The 27,923-nt window shown below is 37.0% G+C and overlaps 1 protein-coding gene across 13 annotated transcripts in view; it reads right to left on the bottom strand.

Annotated features, from left to right (window-relative positions):
• Positions 1–13: 13 nt before the first annotated feature.
• kcnma1a (potassium large conductance calcium-activated channel, subfamily M, alpha member 1a) overlaps positions 14–27,923 on the bottom strand; it is a 255,781-nt gene continuing 227,871 nt past the window's right edge. For 5 of the 13 annotated variants that reach the window (XM_058796801.1, XM_058796802.1, XM_058796807.1 and 2 more), the window contains 11 exons: positions 21,506–21,629; positions 20,023–20,247; positions 19,448–19,640; positions 15,431–15,544; positions 13,219–13,302; positions 11,535–11,665; positions 9,165–9,359; positions 7,994–8,112; positions 6,771–6,995; positions 5,351–5,379; positions 14–3,703 (listed from right to left, as the gene is read on the bottom strand). In XM_058796801.1, coding sequence (XP_058652784.1) covers positions 3,552–3,703; positions 5,351–5,379; positions 6,771–6,995; positions 7,994–8,112; positions 9,165–9,359; positions 11,535–11,665; positions 13,219–13,302; positions 15,431–15,544; positions 19,448–19,640; positions 20,023–20,247; positions 21,506–21,629 — 1,591 coding nt within the window. In that variant the 3' untranslated portion in view covers positions 14–3,551. The remainder of the gene's footprint in view (positions 3,704–5,350; positions 5,380–6,770; positions 6,996–7,993; positions 8,113–9,164; positions 9,360–11,534; positions 11,666–13,218; positions 13,303–15,430; positions 15,545–19,447; positions 19,641–20,022; positions 20,248–21,505; positions 21,630–27,923) is intronic. The other 8 variants (XM_058796803.1, XM_058796804.1, XM_058796811.1 and 5 more) reach the window with 3 other exon arrangements.

Below are 27,923 nucleotides of genomic sequence, written 5' to 3'. Positions count from 1 at the left end.
TACCAGTCACCCGTAGAACACAAATACATCCATTTTAATTTGAGAAAATACAAAAAGAAACCATGTACAATTTATGTACAAACTTTTTGTACAAGACAGTATGTTTTATCAGCAGGTTATATTTGACAGAGTCAGGTAGATCAGCTCAGCACCATCAATTTCTTCACGTCTGGTAGTCATTCTGCTATGAGAAACCCCATTTTCCTGTAATGAATATGCCAATAATTACATGTATGGATGGATGTTTTGATTATTTATTGAAGTGGAAGAAAAGACAGCAACAAAACAGTAATCCATATGCAAGTTCAGCATGTTAAGACTTAATTCCCTCCAAGTATTTATTCCGATAGTGTATTTTCTTTGTACAGTTTCTAAAACTTAAATCTGTCCTTTACAGTAGAATAAAATAGCCAAAATATGACAGTTGTGTATTACATAGCACATCAGTAAGGTTGCTTTATATGTTACTTTAATTAAAACACTCTTGAATACATTGACAGGTGATCCAACTAAACAGCATAGTTCTACTCAGCATCTTTCAGTCATTGCCGTTCCCTTTTATTTTATTTTTTTGACTGACTTTTTCAGTATCTAGAACCAAGGTGCTAGGATTTCAGCAGCTTGCATAGGCACATATCGTATGCCTGTTTGAATGCCACTTTTCGCTCTAGTGGGTCTTACAGGGCTCCTCCTTTGGTCTTCCTGCACTGCCTGGCACTGTCCTGGCATGGAGGCAAGGATGGCTTGGATGTTCTCCATGCCAGTATTAGATGCCATGATATTCATCCAGTATAACTGACCAATGACTGACTGATGCTAGTAGATGGATACATTTCATGGCACTGTAGAAACTGTGATGTGTACACTGTAGTATCTTCACAAGATGTACAAATAAATTGCATGATATTAAAACATTGCACATTTGTTGCAGTGGAGAAGAAAATATCAGTATCACCTCATACTGTCATTAGGGCTACGAAAGGTAACAACAAAAAAATGTAAGCCAGCTTTTCTTTGTAGTTTTGTCATCAGGATTGCTACCTGAGTACATTTCGAAAAAGAAAGAAAAGGTCTGTAAACAAACAACCGATTTTGACATTTCTAAACTATACGTGATTGTAACATTGAAATGCTGATGACAAAATGGAATGTAAAAACCTGATGGTTAATAATCCTCAAAAATAAAGAGCTAGTTTGCTTTCTGCTTCCTTCAACGTGCATCTACACTCTTCTCATCAAATCAAACCTGCTGTCTTGACCGCACCATCGGCCTTTCTTTGTAATGTTGTTCATTACAGGAAAAGGACCTTACATAGAAGAAACAATAAACAAATTGGACATTTAACTCCAATGGCTTGCTTTTTAGCTCAAAATCTTTTTTTTTTTTTTTTTAGGCTAGCAAGTATGTAGACAATCCAATTTTACATACAGTTTACTCACATTTGTATTTTTTTCTTCATTTATTAAGAAATCTACTTGCTACAAAGTGTAACACCAATGTAATCACAATTCAGAAAATCACTTCAGGACAAAGCCTAATTGTCCAGTAGACAAACAATAAAGCGAAGATCCTTTTATTTTAGAAACGTGGACTAGAACGGGCAGAATTTATACAACAGATTCTCTATTCTTTTTCTCAATGGATGGATGAATACTAATGTCTCTTTTCTTGCATCTACAATCTATTAGCTCGCTTCTGATCTGATCAAATGATGTTTGCACGTACTTCTGCACGCTTTTTAAATTTTTTAACCGAGACCTAATTTAGGTCAAACATCGCTCTAACTCATTACAGAAAGAGCAGAGCCCCTCCTCATGTGCATCTCTGAGTTCATGTCTGTCTGAGGATCAACATCGCTTTACCTGGAATTACAGAAAAGTGTCATCAGTCATTCAATATTGGTTTTCATCTCTGTTAGCTTATGAAAATGAAAGCGCATATGCAGTTTTAGTAGTAGAGCTCGAGGTCCTTCAAAGCAGCCCGTGTGAGTATCAAAGAGCACTCCAGATGGCAAGCTGAAATTGTACCTTTTTGACTCGGGTTCACAGATCTTTGACGTGTCCCGGGTTGATGTTGCGTGATGTGTTGTCAGGGGTAAAACTGAACAAACTGAACTGCTCTGCACTGTAGCTATTAAGATATCTTTAAGATACATTTAGAAATAAAGTTCTCTGATATGTATAAAAATAAGTACAAAATGATTACGCTCATGGATAAAAAATAAGTATGTACTTATGTATAAATCTGACAGAGCACTTGAAGCAAAGTTCAAAGGTCTGAGAAGCATTTGTATCAATATACGTTCTACTTAAAGGTACAACATAGTCGTGTAGCCTTGATAGAAGTGAGTGACGTTCAAATCCATTCAGACCACAGCATGAATCATCCACAAGTTACATCTTTGGCTGATAATTTAACATTATGATTGAGCTTAGAGTTTAAGGCATCACGGTTGGTCACAGGGAACATCCAAGCACTTTTCCGCCCCTGTGCCAACCCTGTGCCAGGCAGTGACTACACCCAAAGGAGGAACCATCGATGCCCACTTTTCGCAATATGTGGCATTTTCAATTGTATATTTGATTCATTTTCTCAGCGTTGAAGCTCAATCATTGTTGAATTATCAGCAGGTTACAGTAGTGTTCCATTCAGTCGTATTAATAGCAGAGCCGCAGACGCAAACAAACATGTTATAAGCCTTGATCACAGACAGTTTCCCACACCAGCAGTCATGGATGATGGAAAGACATCAACAGAAGTAGTGCATATCCTCAATGTATTGCCAATTCCAAAGAGCTACGTTGGGGACGGCCATTTGCATTAGGTAAAGCAAACATTTCCATGTGTATACGTGCCTAAACGGTCTGTAGGGATGGAAATGGGCATCCTTTCCTGAGCCACACGTTCAGGTTACTTCAGGCAGCCTTCGGCACACACCATGCACGAATAGTCACGCAAGCACTCGCTTCCCTGAACAAAACCATTCAGTTAACAGCCTCAGCCTGTGACGCCAGCCCCAAACTCAGAGGAGAACCGAGGGAAAGCTTTGACTCTTCTGCGAGCAGAGCTCGAGTTATTACGTGGTAGTGCAAAACGAAACAGACAACGGATACGCAACTCAATCGGCGGGGCTGATCTTTGGGTAGTGTTTGGATGAAGTGAACGACGGTGACCCTCATCCTCCATTATAGCGCCCTCTGCATGGAGTCAGGTCACGGCAGAGGTGAAATATTGCAATGAATCACAGGAAGTACTTTATTTTTTTCTTTTCTTTGCCTGTTAACATAATTTCAAAAAGTGCTAGGGGCTGTACAATCCTTACTTGATTGTCATTATGTACATCACTATGTATACATATATAAAAGTATGGAAGTAACATTAAAGGTATACACACAGGAAGTCCCTTCCAGTTCTCAATCGCTTCAAACCCTCGAGTCGAACAAGGGAAGAACAATGTGTCGCCATTACAGTCATGGTTTTGCGATTAGCGCTCGTCTTTTACAGCAGGATGACCCAAGTCCCTCCGTAATGGTAAAGGCCAGGGATTCGTTCAGCATTCATCTTCGACTTCTCGGATAGGTGGAATCAGACTGCTAGTGGATTTGTACTGATTGACTTGGTTGGCCATGTGAGTGCTCATGGGCTTGATTTGAATGTTCCTTGGGTATGCGTTTTCTGCTTCATCTGTAAACCATCTCTTTTCTGTGAGACAGCCGGGTGGGAGAGAAGCAGAAGACGAGAAACACAGCGTTAATATCAGATCTTTAAAGCAGGGTCATGCATCTCTACATAAAAAAAAAAGAAAAAAAAAAAAAAGAATCCCACGCTCTCTTTCTCTCTCTATACAGTACATGAACTTGAATTCACATTCAGAAAGACACAGGGTGAAACACATTGTTGGACCTATTACTGATTTTATGAGACAGCAAAATGTACGGTATGTAAAAGCATTTACAGCCGTATTGTAGCCAAATAGGAATGACTGTATCATGCTGTGTATTTGAGCACGTTATCACATGATCAGGTCTCTGAAATCAGGCATTTAATTCAGAAATGTGTCCTATGAGCACTTAAGCCAGGCGTAAGGCCGGCATCCTTCCCCATCACATTCGCTTTCTCCTAGGCGGTGTCATTTTCCAGCACTCCAACATTTCCAACTATTCCTCCAACTTGAAATGTGCTGCACACCTTGGAGTGTCAGGTTGCGACGAGCCGCGGGGGGAGAGTGTCACGGCACAGTCGTTTGATGTAAGTGGAGCTGTGCCTGAGGTGGTGCAAGGAGTCAGCCACCTCGCTCTGTTCCCCTGAGTTTACTACTGATGCTGGCACTTACATCGCCCCGAGACATCCTCTGGCTCCGCAAGGGTTAAAAGAGCCAATTTCAGCAGCACAGGGACTCTCATCATAGCTCCCCTCTCTCACACGGATATTTGAGGTGAATTTGGGCTGAGAGCGGAACGTGAAACCACTTTTGCCTGGTTTGAGTGGGGAACTTTTAACGGACCGAATCTACGTTTTTGCATTAATGCAGCTGTAAGCCACGAGAGGTTGTAAAATACAGTCATTTTACTTAAATTAAAAGATGTTTTTAGGCACAATGCAAAGTGGTGAATATGAGAAAAGCCAACAATGTATATCGCATAGGCTGGTTAATCAACCAATCTGGAGACTGACACAAGTGGCTAAATTAGTTGACTTTCTATTTGAATAAATATTGTATGAAATGCATGTTTGTGCGATGCAATTATTTTTGTTTAAATGTCAAACATCATAATGGTTAATAATTACAACAACATAGTAAATATGTAATTTTATTACATTTCAGATAATTTTATAGAATTTGACTGAACGACATGGAAACAAATCATTAAATTATATTTTATTCTATTCCAAATACCTTATTTGAATTGAATGATGTTAAGTGAAACAAATATATTTTGATAATCTACATGTAGGAACAATGTGCAGACACACTGACCTCTCACACAATGCAGTTTGTCTTAGAGAAAGAAAGAAAACAAACCTAATGAGAGGTAAATGAACAAGAGGAACTCAAGTCAAGGGGGACTACTGAAAGAGAGATCACTGGAACCTATCAGATGGACGGAGGTAGAGAGAGGATGATAGTCAACCGCATGCAATGCTGGGATGGTCCTGAGCATGACAAGAGTTAGGCAGTAGCAGCAGCCATTTGCTTTCAGTTAGAAAGCAAAGGTGAAAAGTAGGCATGATTTCCTTGGAAATTAAAATCAAAATCCCCTCTCATAACAGTGCTCCACAAAGGACAAAGTTATGATTAAAAGATCCCACAACAGGTGCTGTATCATGCAGAATCATTAACTTGCATACCTGGGCCCATTCTATTCATCCTTGTTGCACTTTAGAAAAAAAAGTGGTCTATGTAAGTTTTACAGCGTTTAAGGCAAGTAACAGGTCTCAAACAGAACTGACATCATATCATATCTCTACATTTTTAGTCTGGTTATATATTGTGAATTAAAAATCATAACCATCTTTATTTTACACTAATGGGAAATGATTCTTATGAAACTAAGTAGTAAAAATGTTACTAATGCAAATTCAAGACTACAAACTATTTAGCTCATTTAATATTAAATATTATGATGGATCTGACAATTTTATCCAATTAAACAAATAGTATTGTAAAACTCTTGAAAAGGACTGGATCTGGAAAAATAGATCACGTTAACTACTCTAGCCTATCCTCTAAGGGGGGGATATCTTACAAACTCTAAACTTGTTGAATTAACTTTTAGGCACGCATTGTAACAGGCACTGAAATCAATGCAGGGTTTTACAACATCCCATAATACCTTGCAGCTAGCGCATCATTCTGGTGAGAGATAAGTCTCAAAATCAACAGCTTCATGAAAACGGTATATTTAGGTAATAAAGGTTTCAAAGCTGGAACTTTTAAAAGATCCACACTTACATGATCCAAAATTTCTATTCACACCATAGGGGTTTCTGCACCTGCAAGGCATGTAGGGATGGTGTGAAACCATTTATGCTATGATAATGTCTCTAAACCCTACCTGGAACATTAAAAAAATAAAAATAAAAATCACGAGAGCATAATTAAAAATAAGCCACTAACACAGACTAAAAACATGATGATGCAATTTGCAGTTCTCACACACACAGACATGACATAATGATTGGACAAACAGTAAGGCAAGAAATGAATTAATGCTTTTTCCTCACTCTTATATGTGGATTAAAGACCAAAAATGACTGTGTTACCTATACAACAAATGTTGATACGAAAGATTTTGCCTCCATTTCTGGAACATTATTAAGCTTAATAAATATTAACTAAACATTTCTAGAGGTCTGCATGGGACCTGCAAATTTCATAGTATAATTAATCATTCATATACTTAAAATTCCTAAATTTAGTAACCTTGCTTTAACAAATCTAGTTCACAGGTTGATTGTGTTTGTACAAATGCAGCAGCGATATGCAGACATGGTCCTGGTTACGGCGTACTGGCGATGAGGCAATGATCAAATGGTCATAGAGTTGTGTGTGTGGTCAAGGCAAGGGCCACATGCACATAACAATGAAGCAAACTCACAAACAGAACATGGAACGCTGAGTACAAACACACACACACACACACACACACACAGCATCCTTTCTGTACAAAGTGAGCTAAAACCACAGAAGTGAACAAACACTCACTCACTCACTCACTCACTCACTCACTCTCTGCTGGGTTAAATAGAGAAATGAAGGCCAACTTACTTCTGTTTGTCACGGGCTTCCCGTGCTTTGCTGCTGCGGTTCTGCCGGTTCGTGGCGGGGATGGAGTGAACAGACGAGCTCTTCTTGCTGGATGAATGAGAGGAATGGGAGGAGTGGGACAGGCTCGCTCGGGACTGGCCCGCGTTGTGGTCAAACTGCATCAGACAGAAGATCAGGTCCGTGGGCACCAGCTCAAACTCATAAGGCGGGTTTGTGATGACATATCTGCACACATGGAAAAATGACATGCATGTTCAAGGATCTCATCTAAGAGGAAATAAAGCATTTAACTTGTTCGTTTTTAAGATTTCATTTTGCACAGGTTTAAGAGTAAATTGTAAAATTCCTGCACCACTTATAGTTTAACCACACAAGCTTGGACAGGAGAAAGATCATGACTGATCTGAAAGTTTCTCCTAACACTGTTAATGATCATTCAAATGTGCCACATAATCCTGATCCTCTCATGAAACACACAAGGGTTTGATTCCAAGAGTCAAATGTTAGCATGCGGATAAGCTTACAACTGAATTCTAATAAGCACAAAATACATAGTGCACTTGATAACAATGAAAAAGATAAAAATAGAAAATAACTTTACTACTGATTAAATCATATTTAAAAAAAGTTTCCCCTCGTTCTAACCAACATTCTGGATAAAAATATTCACTGAGTGGATTTTGCATAATAGGTGCCCTTTAAGTGCCACATGGCCCTTCAGAAATTATTCTAATGTGATGCTCAAAAAAAAAAAAAAAGGCATTTATATCATCAATGTTATATTAATTAATTATATATTATCAATGTTGAAAAATATTTTAGTGGAAACTGGTCCTTTTTTCAGGATTCTTTGATGAAAAGAAAGTTGATGAAAACAACATTTATTTTAAATAAACATGATAAATGTCTTTACTATCACTTTTGATAAATTTCAATATAAGTATTAATTTCCTTGAAAAAAAACATACCTTTTTAAATCGTATTTTTGAATAATATTTTATCTTAAAAGCAAGCAAAAATTTGTGAACATTTTTATCAGGTACGCTTCTATAGTATGTTGCCTAGGTAGGGACCTCACACCTCACCTCAGTGTTGGAACTGGGCTCATAATAATGTGGGTTTTATTGTTATTTCCCAGTAGTGAAGCTGGATTATAGGCCTAGTGACATAAAGAGCTAAAACCCTTCTGATAAAGAAATGAAGAGGTAAAATGGACAGCTCACCTTTTTGTGCACTGGCTTGTTGTACTTAAATGTGCATCTCGCAATCTATAGATTCCAAAGCACAGCATGTTGTACGTTTTTAATGCTTTACAAAATAAGTCTCCGTAGCAACCACCATCCTGAAAAAGAACACACAACAGTGCTTTAATTGTTCATTCATAACATTCAAATCAGCTTATGCTTATTTAGGCATGACAGAGCCAACTTAAGTGCAAGGGCAGGTGTTGTGTGCCTCATCCATTGCATCTGTATCCTAGTGTAATGTCTACACTTTATAACGAAGCATGTGGCATTACTTAAACAGTGCTGGATAGTAACTGAGTACATGTAATCTGGCTTGCGTAATCAGATTGCAAAAATTAAGCACTTTTAATTAGATTAGATTACATTTTAAAATCAGATTACAGGTACTTTATGGATTACATTTTATTAACACAATGACAGTAAATTATGCATAATTTATTGTTTACCCCAGGTCTTTTTTTTCCCCTAAATGAACCTCTCTCTTATTTATGGAAGTTACTAAATACTGCAGATGCATAGCTGTGAAATACTTTGACTTAATCATATACAGTTCACATCATATTGACGTACAATATTTAATGATATTAGAAGTCTGGACAAAAATATTTCAAACCTGGAATACTTTAATAACATGAAATCATGAAATTACATGGCCAATGTAATGTCGGGATTCCAAAGCTTTTGACATTTTTATGATTTCATTCATTTTTAGCTTTTTATGAACACCCTTTTTTATTTTTTTCACAAACCCCAGTTTGGGGAATTATACCGATAACATTATTTTTTTTTTTTATCAGTATAGTACACAATAATCACATTCAGGTCTATGTGATAAATAAGTTGGGTCAAAAGTAATCTAAAAGTAATCAAACAGTAGTCAGACTGCATTACCTGATGTGTGTAATCCAGATGATGTTACTAACTACAAAATTTACTTCATGTAATTTGTAATCTGTAACGTAATCTACTCAGCACTGGATACAGAAATACCATGAAAGATTTAAGGCAGTGTTATTTTTTTACCCACAGACTTTGCGTGTTCAGCTCGTTCACTTTGCATTAGCGGGCAGGGGAGGCATCGGACAGGGAACGAGCCCTGTTGGGGAAAGTGCCAAAACGTGTCAGCTCCTCTTAACCATCCACTTACCCCCAAGTCTGCGAAGGGCCCATCGTAGAGGGCCAGCTGGGCGACCCGACACCTGTCCCTGTTAGCCAGCGTCTGCGGCGTGCTGTAGCCACCTCTCAGTGCGTTCTCCTCAGCCAGCAGGGCCTCCAGCTCCGGAGTGGCGCCTCCCGTGACCAGCGTCCGGATCAGGGTGAGGATATTATCATTGAAGTATGTCTGCCAAGATAAAGGAGAGGATCCGGACGTGAGTGCCATTAGAGTCACAACTCAAGACAGTCAGGATTTTGGAGCTGTCCCGAGCACTGTTATCTAGACCCTGATCTGTCTCTTCTCATTTCACTCCCTGGGAAGGGAAAAGACACGGGAATGCAATTACGCCAGCTGTTGTTGTTGTTGTCGTCGTCTCCTCCCCACGCACATTCATTTTGGTAACACCAGCCACGCTTAACAGGGGAGCGTTTTGCACACGAGGACATTTTAATTATCATTATTGTAGCTAATTGTAGATTACATACAATGAAGAATAGATCTCATAACACAACAAGTCGGGGACATTTATCTTGTACAGTGGGGTCCAAAAGTCTGAGACCACTAGTGAACGTTTTTGCATTTTTTAACAGTTTAGATGAATAGTTGAATGTGTTTGCTTTAATTATAATATGTCTATATGTTTAAGGAAAACATGATGAGCCATGCTATCCTGCATTTGTTAACATGGTCAAATTTAAATAGTGACCTACAAATATTTCTTATTCACTTTACCTCATAACATTTATACACTACTATTTAAGGTATGGGTCAGTAAGATTTTTAGATAATAGTTTTCTATTTTAATATATTTTGAAATGCAATTTATTCCTGTGATGACAAAGCTGTATTTTTAGCATCAAGTTTTCAGTGTCACATGATGTTTTAGAAATCATTCTAAAAAGCTGATTTGCTGCACAAGAAACATTCTAGGTTGATGAAGGTCAGTGGCCCGAAACGTCGCTTTTTTTGTAATAAATTTCTATATTTAGCATGGACTGATAGGGTGCGGGATCATCATTTTTTATTATCAATGTTGAAAACATTTGTGCTGGAAACTTTGATAATTTTTTTTTTTGACCCAGGACTCTTTATTGAATAGAAAGAACAGCATTTATTTTTGAAATGGGAATCTTTTGTAACATTATAAATGTATTTACTGTAACATTTGATCAATTTAACATGCCTACGCAGAATAAAAATATTAATTTTCTTTAAAAAAAAAAAAAAAGTTGCTGACCCCAAACTTTCTAACAGTAGTGTATTTTAAATCCTAAAACTTTATCTTAATTCCAAGTTTCAATCCTTGACTTTTAAAGTGGTTTCTGACTTGTGGACCTCGCTGTATCTTGTCCATCAAATGTTCTTCAGTGTCACTGATGACAAAGTTGTCAAATGATTAACGTATAAAAATAAAAGATTCCACTAAGATCACAAGGTCGTTCGTGTGAGCACCAGAGGGCTGTGTCGCCGCGAGCTCGCGCTAGAGTGACACCTCTCCGGGCCCCTGACAGCAGCATTCAGCCGAATGATGGATGAGAGCTGTCTATTAGCAGGCTTCACCTTTGTCCACAGTGAAATGCACTTGAAGGCTGCTTTGTTCTAGCTTCACTCAAAGTGAAAGGTACTGGAATTAAGCCATCATATGGATAAGGGGATAGCAGCGGTCGTAGGTGGTGAGGGTGAAGAAAAGAAGAAGAGAGAACAGGGAAAAAGGGAAAAAAGGTATCTTTCCTAATCTACCCAAGATGACATTGTTAGGAGATTAGAGCTCTTGGACCCCATAGCAGCCCACCTTTGCGTGTCAAGGCATGCCATTAAAGAAAACTTGAGCACTTACCTTGTTAAAAGATCTAATAAGACTCTTGAAAGTTCATTTCATGACACATTATATGAGGAGTCTTGGCAACAACTTTCCTTTTGATGTCACTGCTGCTGACAGTGCTGTCTGATCAATGTGGCATTTCATTTACCAACCTCTGCCTACTGGTAACGCCTGAGCCCTACATCTAAAGCACTGCACAGCCGGAGGATGTCTCTTTCCTATACATTATTTCAGAGGATTAGCAGTGAGACATGCCTTCATGTAATTCTATATGACATGCCATGATGGGAGAAAAATGACTGTGCACCTTTTGACAGGTTGCTTTGTTCACCAAATCACTGGCTGCTTTTGAATACGAACGGAAAGATCATCTGAAGCCTAGTAGATAATATGAAGGATCCTTCACACAATGAAAGGATCTGAATCGACTTATTCTGCAGGGATAATTTCTTTAACGGATTTATGTATGCTAATCTGTTTAAAGGAATTCAAATCAGTAAATGGGTGTCAGCGTGGCAGCTGTTTAGCCACTAACTCACCGCACTCATCAGGGAGTCCAATACGCTGATGGCAAACGCGGTACCGCAGGCAAACGGCTGGGTCAGATACAGCTCCGTATCTGGGTCGTCATCGTCATCTTGGTCCAAAAACTGAACGTTGGAGTCATTCACTGCAGCACAGAAACAGACGGTTTACAACCAGGCAAAACAACTGTGCAGAAGAGTCAATCAATGTGCTTCAAAAGGTGAAGTGGAGTGTCTCACCAACCAGCAATAAACGGGTTAATGAAGTCAAATAAACAATGAGCCAAAAAAAAAAAAAAAACTGCATGCACTTCAGTGAGCATGCATTCTGGGGATTAATACAGGTTGAAATAGTGATATCTGCACAATGCAGTAACCAAAAATGGTGGATCTAACTTGAATCTGAAAAACTTAGAAGGGATAGTTTACATTGTGCAGTACCCAAAAATGGTGGATCTAACAAAGGGATAGTTTACATAACAATGAAATTTCTGTTTCTGAGAGAAGTTGTGATGTCTGATGTGTAAATGGATCATTCTTTGGAGCCAGATGTTTTCAATGATTCACTTCACAAAACTGATTTGGATAGTTTGTTTATAAATTGGACTGATCCTGATTACTGACTCGATAATTCAGTCACAGCGGTTAACAGATCACTAAAGGGGTAGATAATCAATAAATAAAGACTTACATTTTTCTTTGTTTGTTTCTCATACAGCTATTGTATGACTTCAAAAGATGTGGGATGTAGTATACAAGTATTATGACCTACTTTTATTAAGCTTTTGGATCCTTTTTTTAAACTTGAAAGCCTCAATCCCCATTCATCGTAATTGCATGGAGAAGAGTGACTAGTATAATTCTTTGAAATTTCTCTTTTTGTGTTGCACCAAAGAAAGATAGTTCCACATATCTGGAACAACACAAAGATCTATGAATGATGACAGAATTTTTATTTTTGGGTAAACTATTACTTGAAGTGATTTGCAATTGTCAAAAGAAAAGAAAAAAAAGTCAAGCTACAGAGCACTCTTGTATCAGAAAAATTTAAAAATTTAGGTCCACTTATATAAAAGAACCCGTTTTTAAACATTGGTGTCTTTGGTTGGACAGCAGCAGCAGTCAGATTGCTTTGAGGCTATTGTGTATGGTCTCAGCGGCCAATGTATAGAGACAATGCCCTGAAATCCCGCTCGGTTTGAACACAGCCTCACACAATCTTTGTTTCACCCCCTTTCAAAATCTATGCTTCAGAGATTAGGGCCAGCACCAAAATAAATAAATAAAAATAAACAGCTTAAAGCAAGGTTTGATCTGTTTTTTTTTTTTTGTTTTTTTTTTCTAATTTGATTTCTTCCCAGACTTCCTGTGAGCTAAGGAAGAGAAATGTCAGTCTTTCAGACAGGCCGCTGATGAAAAGGAGCCCGGGCCAGAAAACTGAACTGCAGGGAGATGCTATGGAAACAGCCACAAGGACAGACTCGCATGATCAAAGGCCTAGTGATGCTCTGAGAAAGAAAGAAAAAAAATCCTTAAAAAAAGGCCAAAAACAAGACAGTCAATTTCAACCAGAACTAAGGATAAAAATGTGTTCAAAGTGATGCCATGGGAGCAGGCCTCAGCTGCAGCGAGAGAAATCAAGACAAGCCGATGAAGGAGGCAGTGCATCAGAGTAGCGGAGGACAAAGGCGCAGCTTACCCAGTTCTGTTATCATTTGTATGTTGGTTCCACTGTTTTTTTCCTGACTGAATGAAACCAAAGGCAGTAGTTTGCCAGGCTTAGCTAATGATGATAAAACAGTGTTGAGGGGAGACAGTTATTGAAACAAGTTCAAAGCCAGAGAAAGAGAAAGCATAAACGAGAGTATCATGTCAAGAGTGGGATTAGAAATCTAAAGGTACAGTGTCAGGATGAAGCGCTTCTGTGAGAACTCCATGGAACAGTTCGGCCGTGTTTGTTCATGATAACGGGGATGTCGTGCAGGCTTAGGTATCTACTGCACTGCAAATAGGGGAAAGATTACTATGAACCATTTAGAAGAGAAAACGAATCGCTCTCAACATGTTTTTCAACAAGTTTCTGGTGTAATCACACATATTCCAACACTAAAACTGCAGGCCTGATTTACCAAGCGCTCCGTTGACGGTCAATGATTTGCATGTGTGGAGAATCTGCTGATAAAGTTGTTGTTTCAAAAAGTAGCAGTGAATTACATTGGGTTGCATTTTACGCTACCTTTAGGCTAAACATTTTGAATCTGCGCAAAGAACTTCTAGTTGAGTTATTACAGCAAAAACTTAGTATAGTTTGATCCACAGAACAGATGACAGTATGCTGTGTGACAAGAATATGAGAAAGAAATGGATGAAAAAAGAAAAGAAAACGACTGGAGAAAAGCCATTTTTTTTTAAATGGCTGATGGCCCGTGTATTTATATATATATAAAAAAAAAAATTAATGATGACAAAACTATGTACATTTTACACAATATTTTCTTAGAAATTACCACAATTTTTATATGTATAAAATATAAATATATACACTACAGTTCAAAAGTTTGGGGTCAGTAAGATTTTTTAATGTTTTAATGCAGTCTCTTATGTTCATCAAAACAAGTTTTCTATTTGAATATATTTTAAAATGTCATTTTTTCTAATGATGCAGATCTGAATTTTCAGCAGCCATTACATGAGTTTTCAGTGTCACATGATCCTTCAGAAAATATTTTAATATACTAATTTGGTGCTCGAGAAATATTTTTTATTATAAATCAATGCTGAAAACAGTTTTGCATTTTTTTAAAGTATCGATCGTTCCAAAAGAACAATTTATTTTAACTAAAATTCCTAGGTAACTATGCAAAATATTGTTCAGTCACTTATAATAAATTTATAAATTTACTTATTCAGGGTTGGCATGTGAATGTTTTTTTTGTTTTTTGTTTTTTTATATTCTCATAGCAATATTTTAGATTTAGCTTCCTGTCAGCAATGAATATTCACAGGAAATCATAATTTAAGAAACGACCAATTCACATCACTATAAACAATGCAACTCATGTTAACTACACTATTATAATGTCTAAAATTCTTGAGAGTATTATTAGCTTGAATATCCAGCTCTTACTTCTTGAATTACAGAAGGACATTGCCAAGAGGCTGAAAATATCCTCTCAACTCAAAGTCAAAGACTCGCTTTCAAATTAGTCAATGTCAAGTATTAGTCAATGTCTTTAATGACAGATGATATGGAGAGCTTTCATTTAAGATTATACTGATTATTCTGAGTTACTCTTTCTTCTTTTTCTTTTTGAAAATTTGTTTCACCTCTACCAATATGCCAGAAACCTTTAGTAAATCAGGCCCCATGCGTCCAAGATGTAGGAATTTGCAACCCCCCAGAGAGGAGGACTTCTGGATCTCGTGTTAAGAGGACAGAAGTACACGTGTATGTGTGCATGTGAGGAGTGTGTTTTGCGTGAAGTTTTAAGCGTCTGTGAGGCCCTTTCTCTTTCGCAGCCTTTCTAGTGTAACTCGCTGTAATTGGGTCAGTGGAGAGTTGGAGCGACCGGTCTCTGGTGCTTTAGTGCCCTCGGAGATCTAAAACTTTCATGAGTCCCCCCCACCATGGGAATAGTGCCACCCTCATTGTTATTTATAAATGGATCCATTTTGCTACTACATGCTTTTTTTTCTCTACCTACAATTCTAGGTCTTTTCCAGTGCATTAAAGGCACAACTGATGAGGGCGCAACATTGACCAAGTCGGTGAAATATTCAGGTGCGCCATTACACACATCACAGACACACATTTCATAAGGAAACACATCAGCGTGGCTTGATACGGGAGTTTAGATTCTAATCACACTTGACTTTGACATGTAAGCAGTATGAGTGCAGTCGCATCTCACCGAGTTCAGTTATGATCGGGATGTTTGATCCCGTGGTGATGGATGCCTGCCGAACTAAGCCGTGCACTGGACTGTTATCTGGAGATGACCTATCCATCCCTGGAGGTGTGAAACCTGGAAGAGAAAGAGGAACGAGACTGTCATCAATCATTTTACTCTGCTTATGGTGCCAAAACCGATTCAAGGTTTGCAATGGTGACCAAACCAGTAGCATAACAGTCAGGCCATGCAAATAAGATTTTCTTGGTATAATGCTAAAAGTACTAAACATATAGTAGAATTTGTGGTGGCAGGATACGAGCGGACTGTCACGCCAGTCCAAAACAGTGAAATACAGATCCTCCGCTTTTAAGGGTCAGCTCAGGCATATTTAGCATTTGCTGCCTTCCATCAACTAGCAGGTATAAATTTTATATGCTGTTCATTTTGTTACCATAAAACTGGTGAAGTGGATCCTGAAAACCTTTTATGTGAAATGCCATGAAATACAAGCAGGAGTGACAAGAGTATGAATTCACATGACTTGACACTTTTGCATTTCCTCAAGCTGACAAGTAAACACTTTAAATCAGTAATGCTATATGCATAATACATTGGCCCTGTTTTGACATCCATCGACTGGAGAAAAATGCAAGCGTATAGTTTTTACAGTGACAAACATAATGCGGGGAAAAGATTCAGGTCACAAAGTTTTCAAAGGGCTGCAGGATTCTGTACAGGGGTTGTCCTTCTCAATGGGGAAGTTCAATAGACTAGCTCTCTCTGTAGCTCTAAACAAAAGAATATACAACAGAGAAAGACTAAGACTTTGTCTTAAATGTGCAGAGAATAATCCCGTCTCCTGTTGTGTGAATTGTGAAGACATCAGATATGCAATGACAGTCAGAGTCGACCATCTGGCATACTGAAAAGCATTTCAGCATCAGCTGATAAATAAGAGCAATTGGATACCGATAAACAAGAGCAATGTTACTGTTGATTGTACTGTTTTTTTTTCTCTCTTTTTTTGGTATTGGTATTTTACACTGTAAAGCTTCTGAACAATTCAGTGCAAGAATATTCTGAATATACATGAATATAGAATATACATGTAAGAATATTCTGATATTAATCAGAATTTGGTCATATTCTGTCATAACCAGATTAAGACAATATTCTGATCTCTATGAATAAACAGCTGGTTTGTGCCTGCATTAAGCAGAGTATTTTGAGTCATGATATTAGAATATTGACTGAAACTACTGTTAATTTCATTAAAAATATTTCAAATTGTCAAAAAAAATATTTATTTTATGACTACGACAAGACGAAGACAAAACAACAGTGAATAATTAAACGTTAACAGTGACTAAATCAACATTCAATATTGTTGAGACAAACTGAGTTTTAAAAAATTTCTGCCAAAAAAAATCTGCCATCAAACCTTCTCAGTGACTAACTGTAGATCTAAACTGAAAAAAATCCAAACATAGATCTTGTCTATACTCTTTGCAATTGAGGTCGCTTGATAAATGCACTTCTGTACCACAATACAAAGATTTTTTGTTGTTGTTTTAATAAAAACACACTAATATAACTTGGAATTTTTTGAATTAATATTAGCAATGTCACTGTTTCAGCTTTTGAAAGAAGCTTTTGCGTATTTACATTGTGTTTATATTTCTGACAATATAATAAATCAGGAAATTACATTAATGTAAAATAAACCATGTGTATGCTTAGGTGAAAGTGCAATAATTCTGTAACAATTAATCAATAATAATCAACAGTCATGATAGGTAAACATGATTATAATTTTGAACAAACTAACTGTCATTATCAGTTTAACAATTATGCAACAATACCTAAAATGTGACTAAGATGTAATTGACTAAAACTAGACTAAAATTCAACAACAACTATAAATAAAACTAAAAAGGACATTTGACACAGGACTAAGACTGAGAAAAAAGCACAGCTGACAAAATGAACGTTAACTGAAACTGAATATTCATATTTGAGCATCTCCAAACAAAGATTATGTTTGAGACTGTGATATTAAAGACAGTTGTCAATGAAGCAACAATATTGAAGACCATCTCCAGTACAGCATTTCCAGAATTGAAAAGCAGAAAAACATTGTTTGCGTTTACAGTAGTTTATACAGTTTTTACGTAATTTTTACGTAAATATCCCAATATAATTGAAACATGTTAAAACTGTCTACTATCTTTTAACATTTGACATAAAAATAAATAAATAATTAAATACAAATTTAAGGCCACTATTTCAAGCCTAACCACGTTTCACTTGGTCTTGTGCAACTGTGTGTTTATTGTTGCACATCGGTCACACTCTGTAAAGTTATACACCCTTCAAACAGACATACACACAAACCTTAGTCAAGTCATGCTCTAAATTCTGCCTTGTGTAGTAGTTTTCAATGGTAATGCATTATGTAGCTTGGGCTTTGTGTACTTTATTCAAAAACCCCTAAAGCACCTCTAGTAGTGCCCTGTGTGGTACTTTCTCCTGGCAAAAGGCTAGCTGATTTATTCAATAACACCTTCTGCACAAGTTTAACAAGCCTCACTGAAACGACGAGGTGCTGAGGGCAAGAATATTTACCGAGATGATGTGGTATGATGTAATTTGTTACACCTCTATCTCATAAAGATTTTCAATACAATCATTTTTTTTAAATACATTTCTTATATGGATCCTTCTGCCTTAAAGAAAATTCAATGATGATGTGTAATCATGTAACATTAATAATAATAATAATAATAATATATAACTATGTCTGCCCAGTTGGAACTACAATCTGGAAGAAAAATGAATCATTTGTTATTTCTATTGGTGCAAATGTTTACTTATGAATAATCTGAGAACAAGAAAACTGTTCATTGTGGGATAAAATATGTTCTAATATGCTCAGTGTTTTGTTTTGAAATAAATCTTTATTACACACCATTGCTCTGCTGTTGATCATGCCAGATGTTGAGTTAAATTAATTGAGAGCATAGTAATGACCAGACCCGCATGGAATCGGTGCACAGATTTCCACAGAACTAGAAATGCCTATCAGTCACAAATTTCTACACATCCCTTGCCTCTCCTGCAATTTTATTTAATACTTTGGCTAATTTGATTATGTGTTCAGTCACCAATAAGGATGCAGTACTTTCACTTAATACACTTTACAATGGTTAAATCCACAGAATTCCCCAAAATCAGCACAGATATTGCAAACAGATTCCTTCTTGGTCTGATAATAACATATTTTTCAACAGCATGATTAAAAACTATAATAATCCAACACAGAGGGATGTGCTCTTCCCAACACTACTACACACTGTTCAGAGTGAGCCTTTAGGACAATTATGGACATATTTCATCTAAAAGCTGTCATTCTGAAGCTTTAAATCCATCTTTCTGTGCAAAAAGTGGATACTCAATAATGGTTGAAATGTTAATTGTTGTGGGCCAGCTTGTGCAGTGTGTGTAATTTACGTAATGAAGAGCAGCTGAGAAAGTGAAGCTGCTGATTTGTACAGTCTGTTTAATGATGATGAATCCTGATGGGCACAAGAGGGTTACATGTTTATCTGAATGCATAAACAATCTGTTCGAGTCAATTTGTCGGCAAACAAATCTGCCGCGGTCCAGCAATTGGAGGCAAATACGCAATCTGCACAAAAACGTTAGGGATGCTTTTTTTTCAGAGCTTTGATTACAGGAGAAGGATATAATACACACTTGCTTGGAATTGCATGCGTATACTAATAATGAACATACATGTGCATGAAATGCAAAGGCATTTATTTAATGTTTGCATAAAGTGTCTAGTTATTGTGTTTCTAGATGCACAAACACATGAAACATGAGTAATGCTTTTATCCCTTGTTTTATTAAACCATTTGGGCATATAATTGGACCTTGTTGTCTTTGAAAGCACACAGTAAATGATTGCTTTCACAGTCTAAAGCTCTTGAGGAATATTCTCTATGCGCTGAAGTATTCTTGGCCATTCCTTACCTTGGGAATTAGCCTGCAAGACCCCAATGCTGTCATCAAACTGCATAGATTTGATGTTAAGAGTCGCCAAGATGCATTCCTTGTCCTGCAGTGAAGCATCGTCGATATTGTTCTGATTGGCTGACAGGATAACGCACATGTCACAGAGGTTGATGTTGACGGCCCTTAAATCAGCTCGACTTAATGGCGTACCCTTCAGCGGAGAGAGAGGGGAGAGCGGAAGAAAGGGGAAAACAAATTAAAGATGGCGCAGGAGCTCAGGGAAATTAGTTAACAAATATTTACTTTTCTAAAGGCAGTGACATTCAGCTGATCTAACTATGTGCTGAGGGAAGAAGAGATGTGGTCTAATCTAAAAGGCTAGCCTATGCTGACGGCAGCTTCGTTTTTCATACACAGTCAAGCTAATGCTAACACGCACTACAGAAACCAAGAGAAACCAGAACATCAACACTTGAGAACAAATTGTGGTGGCAATTTTCAATGCAAAAAGCTGGTTATGTCTTACTCCTCGAGTCACATACAGATGACCTCTTTTCTCCAACTTTATGCTCATTTTCAATGCGTGTACTCACAGGTAAGATGGAGACTTTAGGGAAGTTGTGAAGGGTTTCCCACTCTCTTCTCAGATAATCTAATGAGCCCACAAACACGATGGGCTTTAGCTCGTGGTAATGGAAGTTGCTTGCTCTCAAAGGCATCACCAAGTTTCGAAGCCCCACTAAAGCTGACGTGACATCTCCAAATATACAGACTACTACATGTCCACTTAAAACCGTCATGGAGGCCTCGCTGCGTGTCTGTGGTGAAAAAGCCAGAAACAAACATGACAGTTACAATCTCATCAGCAAGAATAGAATAAGAGCTCATCTACTGCCATCCATATAAAAACAACATGAGCTGCAGGAGTTTTTATATTGTTTAAAATGAAAAAGGGCAGAAATTGTAAATGTTGCATTTAATTGATTGAAATGTAAATCACATAATAGCAATAACACCATATGGAATTGTGAGAAAAAAACACATTAAACAACAATAATAATTAAAGAGAGGAAACGATACCAATGTAGAAAATGGCAACAGCATTTAGGCATGTTCAAGCACATTATCATCAAGCATCGTCAACAGTGTCTAAGTGAGTAAAATACATCTGTTTTGGATACTCAAAATTCAATTCATTTACTAAAAGCAAATATATACTTATCCCCAAAATACTGTCATTAAATAAATAAATTTCATATTCTTACACCTTGACCTTAAAATATTGACTTTCCGTTCATTGTGCCCAAGGCAAATACACAACATAAGCAAAAAGGTTAGTGATGTTTTTCATTACTTTGATTATAGGGGAAAAATACAATGCATTCATATTCTAATAACAAAATGCTAATTCTGAAATTTCCCTTTAGTTTCATAACATTTAATGTTTGCATGTATCTAAATGACTACGGTATATATATTTACTTGTTTGCACATTTAGAACCACAATACCGTAGTCATTTAGATACATGCATATATATATATATATATATATATATATATATATATATATATATATATATATATATATATATATATATATATATATATATATTTGTACTTGCCTAGCAATTAAGATTTCATGAATGCAAGCTTTAATACTTGACTCAGTATTGAATTTTTATCATGATATTGATAATGAAATTCAATGCAAACAGTTTCTGTGTTTTTTGCATTGCGTTTAACTGGTAGGAAACAAAAAAATTCAAATTTATATTAATAATTTCTAGTCTTTTAGTTGTTGCTCTGAGTTATTTAGGGTGTTGCATCATATTGCAGTGCAATAATTTTATCAGATGTTAATAAAAATATGGCATTATGTCATTTACAGTTCTTAAGATTTGTCAATTTGCTAAATTCTGAAGAGAAAAAAAAAAAAAACAAGAAAAAAAAAACATTCTTGTAACTAGGTGGTGCTTGGATGTTTTTGTCTGATTAAAGATAGTACTTAACCTGAAAATTCTATTAAGACCTTTTAAGAGACATTAAAATTGCCACCACAGTTATGAAGATACCCACCAGGATGACCTTCTCAATATCTTTGGACGGACACCAGTGAAACATTCCAGTAGAGTCGTATCTTTTGACATTAGCATCCATGTTCTCAATCTGCTCATTTCCCGGAACGAGTAGAGGGTCGTGTCTGAAATAGAGCATAAGAAGGAGAAAACGTGTGAGAAGAAAACATGTACGCTTGCCCTTATTTGCAAATGCAGGTTAGTAAAAAAGAAAAAAAGAAAAAAAAGAAAAAATTTGACAGTGGGAATTTATCTTCTGGGCTTAATTGTGACATTTGTCAAAGGACAAACTTTCAGCACATCTCACCAGACGTCTATTGACAATAAATAAGCAGTAAACAGGCCTGTGCTGACATGGCTTGTCATTGTCAGATTGAATTTGTGCATTGGACTCCATCATAACGGCAGCTCTCTCCGGGCTGCCAAGAATGCGGAGTCATCAAAGCGTCCGCGCCAGTGACAGCACTGGAGTGGAAGAGATGGAGCCGGAGCACTTCAGTGACTGAGTGGCACCAGAATGGAACGCCAATTACTGGCTTTTACTCCGCATCATTCCTGACGTGATGCGTCCAACGGTAAAAGCTTTAACAGAGCCGCACTTTAAATATTTTAGGAATTTGCCCAATCACATTTTGCTCCCCCAAACTGAAGGCCATTAATGTTTCAGCAGCGTGTCACGTCCAAACAGGCTAACCTATATCAGCGCGTCCTGCAGAAGCTGATCTGGGGGGGCATGTTGACCGTGAAGGAAGTTCCAGCACCCGGGTACAGCTCACATTCAACCCCCTTGAAAGCTTTCTAAACAGCTTGGTAGCCGAACTATACGACTGAAAACCTGAATTCACAAACTAAATGTGCGGCCATGTTCAGTTGATATCTGGTCTGGGGATGTTTGGTATGAATAGCAACTCAAAAAATTGTGGAATGCCATTTTAAGCTTGTTATTGTTGTATTCTCTGCCTCAAATACAGATTTCTTGGTAGTATTCAACTTGGGCACCTCTGCACATTTAATATACTCCATACAGAGAAAAAGAAATATAAACCTATGATCTCTTAAAATATTTAATATAAAGATACTCTTATTTAAAAACAAAAAACAACTCTAAATGAATTATTGCAAATTTGATGTTTCATTTTTTTGAAAATATTCTTAAAACCAGAAAACTAACATCTGCTGTCTGCGTTAACATTTAGTCATTATTTGTAAAATTTCATGCAGATAAAATATATTGTCTTAGAATGGTCCAATAATTGTAAATTAGTACAATAACAACTAGAGATGTGTGATGTATATTAAATATTTACAACATATTTGTAATGATTTAGTTAACAATATAAATTCATTAATATTGTAATGACTTTAAAATGTCTAATTGTGTAGCCATCATATTTCCTAACGACTGTCAACAGACCAGTTTGGGATCCCTGTAAATTTTGTGAAAATGAATATTAAAGCACAAAAAAATAGGCACGGTTTTATTTGCAAGAGGTGGAAGCACCACCAAAAATAATAATATAATAAAATTGAAATAATACATAAATACTGTACAACTACTGACACAACATACAGTGAATTTCATATGCTTTTTTGTTATTTTTATACCAGTGTATGTTATCAGTATGTTTCCTTTTTTTCTTTTCTTTGGCTGTTGAACCACAGTTTTTAAGAGAAACCACAGAACTCTTGTAAATGCAAAAAAAACCTGTCAACTAAAACCCACCGTGCAGCACGTTACCGGGCCTGAGACAGGCCAAAAGGCTGCCTTTGAGGAAATGGCCTCAGGGCAGACAACAAAGCCCCATCTCTGAGACGTGGCTGCAGGGGAACATGCTCTCTCTCTCGGAGCCTGTTAGACCCAGCTATTGCTGATAATATCATCCACAGATTAACCATTTACAAAGGATTTCAACAAACAAAAAACATGAAAGCCTATTTTTTTGTTGTTTTTTTAAACCAGTCTTGTCTGATAATAAATATATATCTGACAAATAAAATGTTAATGTATGAAACAGCTCAGGGAGGGTGGATTTACTGTATAACACTTCTTACAAAGATCTGAAGCTTAAGTATAAAAGACGTTCAATAAATTACAGGATTCATCAATGCAATGAATAGCTATTTATTCATTAACATCAGGGTGCATTATTTTATCTTATGCATGTGATGTAATTTAACTGACATAACAAAACCGTGCCTGTTATGCCTTGTTCTGTAACACGCTGTAATTAACACAGCACTAAATGAGGTTTGTAAATTGCATTAGCCCCTTGTTAATCACACTAATAATGAATGATGGGACCTCTGCTTCACCTTCCATATTTGCATAACGTCAGATAATATTCTGGAAAATTAATTTAAACTTAAAATAACTGCACTGACATCTGAAGCCAAATTTCAAATTCAAATACTGCATATGCAAACTTCAATAATAGATGTGTGGAAGTAAAAATGTGGAAATTCTGACCATATTACAAACCTCATAATTACCGTTTTCCTCTTTTTCTCTCTCACCTTCCTAAGCAGGTTAATTCAGTTACACGATCCTCTGACGCGCCGTTTCGACTGTGTTTGATTGCTAAAATATCACATCAGAAATGTGTCAATTAGCATGCTTGCATGAGATGATATCAGGCTGTGTGCAGGTGCTAATAACAGTGAAAGCATTTAGTGCTTTTACACCCTGACTGAATATTTCATTATGTGGCGCGTGTTTCACCACTCACTCTGTGGACCTCTGTCATTTCAATCTCCCCTCAACATACTGACTGGCGCAGTGCACCTCTGCCAAGATAGCTATCTCTCACCCGCTGTCAGAGCCGCCTGCCAGTCACAAGCACAATCCAACGCTCCACACCACTCCAGAATAAAACATCTGACGTTACTCACTGCTGCTAGGAAACCCGACAAATGCATTGTGACTTCCCACAATTAGATGTGTTGTGTCTCCTTTGAAGTGTTTAAGTGCGATATTGTTATCACATAATATTTCAGATATTCTAAATAAACGTTTTTGAAATACAGTATGTACACTATCTGTAAAAATCAAGGAATTATTAAGATTATTACAACAGAAGAAAATATATATATATTTTTTTTATATTTTTTTAAATATATGTTTTAAAATGTAATTTATTTCTGTGATGCAAAGCTGAATTTTCAACAGTCATTACTCCAGTCTTCAAGTGTCACATGATCCTTCAGAAATCATTCTGAAACGCTGATTTGAAATTATTATTGGTAAATTTTATCAATAATGGTTTTTATTATTTTCAATGTTGAATAATGATTTCTGAATGATCATGTGACACTAAAGACTGGAGTAATGATGCTGAAAATTCAGCTTATTTCATCACAGAAATAAATTGCATTTTAAAATATATTCAAATAGAAAACATTTATTTTAATAATATTATTTTAATGTTATTCTGTAATAGTATTCACAATATTACTGTATTTTTGCCAAATAATTGAATAAATGTAGCATTGGTGACGTGTTTCAAAAACAAGAATTAAGAATAAAATAAAAAATAGGGGAAAAAAGGTTCTGAACGTTCCACTTGATCTCATTTTTGCAAACAACAAAGCCAAAAACAATCAATTTAAACAGACATTTAATCTGAAAATAAAAGGCCTGGAGTACTTCATAGGAAACTAGCAGGTACTGTAAGCGAGACAGAAAGTTCTCCATTTAATTGGTATGTCCAGAGGAGCGTCCTAGACGTGCATTTGGGGAAAGAGAGAGCGAGAGAGAACAGAAGTTGCCCTGAGAGCCGGGCGAGCTGCTTTTCAAACAGCGTTCAGCTATTCCAGCGCATCACTCGGCAGTCACTGGCTCCCCGAATCCCTCTCCAGCAGCCTATGAAAGCAGCTCCTCGCTTTGAAAATTTTCCCTATCATGCAAACTGACAAAGGCATGCTTTTCAAAAACCCACAGCCAATCTGTTGATCATTATTTATTTACGACGGCCTGGAGGCGCAGAAGCCTGTAAAAACCATACTTGATACGGTATACGCTGGCTGTTTTTCCCTTTCCTGCTTGTTGAATAAAGTATCCCTAAGGCTCCCTCAAACAATCGCTTTTCATTGTGCATAAAACACACCTTGTAAAGGCAAGGTATTTAATGTATGTTGTAATATATTGACAAGGAGGGCACAGGTTGAGGGAGTCCACAGGTCTGTCTTTGGTAATTTTGATGTTTCGCTGCAGGGCTCTGGCTTGAAAAAGCTTACACCTAGAACAGAGGACCTGTCATCCAGTACCCAAGAGCCAGCTGAACACACAGGCACCCTAAAGCACTGAAAACTTTGACACCGCTTTGAAGCGTTTCAAAACAGGGTAAATAACTCCCAAGAATTATTATCACTTGTAGATCAAAGAGTTGATGCATACATTACATGGCAAACGGGGACCTTCAAATCTGCTCAGAAAAACAGTTTTGTGCTGTAAGTTAAGGAATAAAAACCAAAGATCCTTCTGAGCAATCGCTGAAAGCTATTTTTTTTTCATTCCACTCGCAGTTTATTGTTTAAAACCGAGAGCGAAAAGAAACAATTGAACATTGATCATTTTCACTTGGAAAGCAGACTAAAGGGCGAGATCCTCTGCAGGGCTGACAGTTTACAGTATGTAAAATTCGACATAATTGCTTCTTTTGGGGGGAGATTCATGTTGGAGACCTCTGTCTGGGGTACTTATTATAAGCTACAGAGAAATGCCTTGTGGGTGGCACACAAATGAAAAAAAAGTAATACAATATTGGTAGGACTTTATTGTACAGTACCTGGTACATACATGGTAAATATCTTGTACCTACAGGCAAATGAGTGGTAACACAAGGTACTTACCTGAAGTGTATGTGCATGGTAACAAATAAGAAACACGGCTGTACTTAACAGTCGTACATGCATGGTAATTAGTTTGTACATACAGACAAGTGTGGGTAAGAACGGTCACTTACAGGTAGTGTCCGTACATGGTAACTAATTAGATACTTCACTGTACTTACTAATGTAAATATGTATATACTGTACATTAACTAATAGGCACATATACCAGTACGTACATAGGAAGTATATGGAAATAGGACTGTAAAATAAAGTGCACCATTTTACATAAACATTTCACAGAAATTACCAATTCTTCAAACTTTGTAAGCACAGTTGTGGAGAGCAATTTAGCATTAACAGTCCTACACAAGCATTTGAAAAACAGTCCTTTTTATTAGGTAAGGTCAGGACTTACCAAGCGTACCATATATTCCAAGTACAGTATGTGTTGTTTGTTATCACATAATAGCATATTTTTCCGTAGGTGCAACACATTTACCATGTACATATCATTAGTATGTACAGTAATGTGTCTTATTAGTTACCATATACGGATACTGTAAGGACGTGTCTGTTTGTACCCACTTGTCCGTGAGTACTACATATTTACCATGTATATACATTAGTAAGTACAGTAAAGTATCTAATTAGTTACCATGTACAGGCACTACCTGTAAGTGACCGTTCTTACCCACACTTGTCTGTATGTACAAACTAATTACCATACATGTACGCCTCTTAAATACAGCCGTATTTCTTATTGTTACCATGTACATACACTTCAGGTAAGTACCTTGTGTTACCACTCATTTGCCTGTAGGTACAAGATATTTACCATGTACGTACCAGGGAAGTACATGTACTGTAAAATAAAGTGCTACCTTATGTAAAAGATTTTAATTAAAATGTTTACAATTATTCCAGTAAAAATAAGCCTGCAAACTGGGATTATATACTAACTGAAAGAATGTGACTGACTCTGCACTAAATTACAACAATGCAATTTTTTTTGCAACACAAACATACATACAGTCAAACATGTTGGCTATCACTTTGCAGAAAGTTGTCCTTTCCTCTAAACCTTCAGCAACACTTTCTCGCTCCACGACGTGCAACGGAGGGCATTGTCTCTGCATTTTTTACAACCTCTGCATAAACGTCTCCTGGCCACATGGGCGGAAAGCAAGTCCTTTTATCGGGCGGAAAGCAAGTCCTTTTATCGGTCAAAATCAATTAGCAGCATTCTAATTCCAGCGGACAGGATAAAAGGAAGGTAATATTTGAATTCATTTTTGATTGCAATGATACATTTCACATATGGCCTTAAGTACGAAAAACACGCCTCACAGGGGTTCCCACAATAGATGAAGAGCCCCGAGGCTAAGTAACCATGCTGGTGTCTCTGATTGGTTGGCACCGTCATTAGTGCCACCGCTGTTTAAGAACTACATGTGGACGGGACTGGGGGGAGATGACAGCTGAGACTTTAAAGCAAGAGTATTTTTCAAACAGCTTTTCATAGCTGCTTTCATGACAGAAATATTTCAGCTCTATCATTAACCGCTGACAGGCTGACAGCTCAAACGCCT

Source organism: Onychostoma macrolepis, chromosome 13 (assembly GCF_012432095.1).
Source record: "Onychostoma macrolepis isolate SWU-2019 chromosome 13, ASM1243209v1, whole genome shotgun sequence".
In the NCBI taxonomy this organism is placed as follows: Eukaryota; Metazoa; Chordata; class Actinopteri; order Cypriniformes; family Cyprinidae; genus Onychostoma; species Onychostoma macrolepis.
Note: the sequence above shows the minus strand (reverse complement) of the source record. Positions and strands in the feature narration are given on the sequence as shown.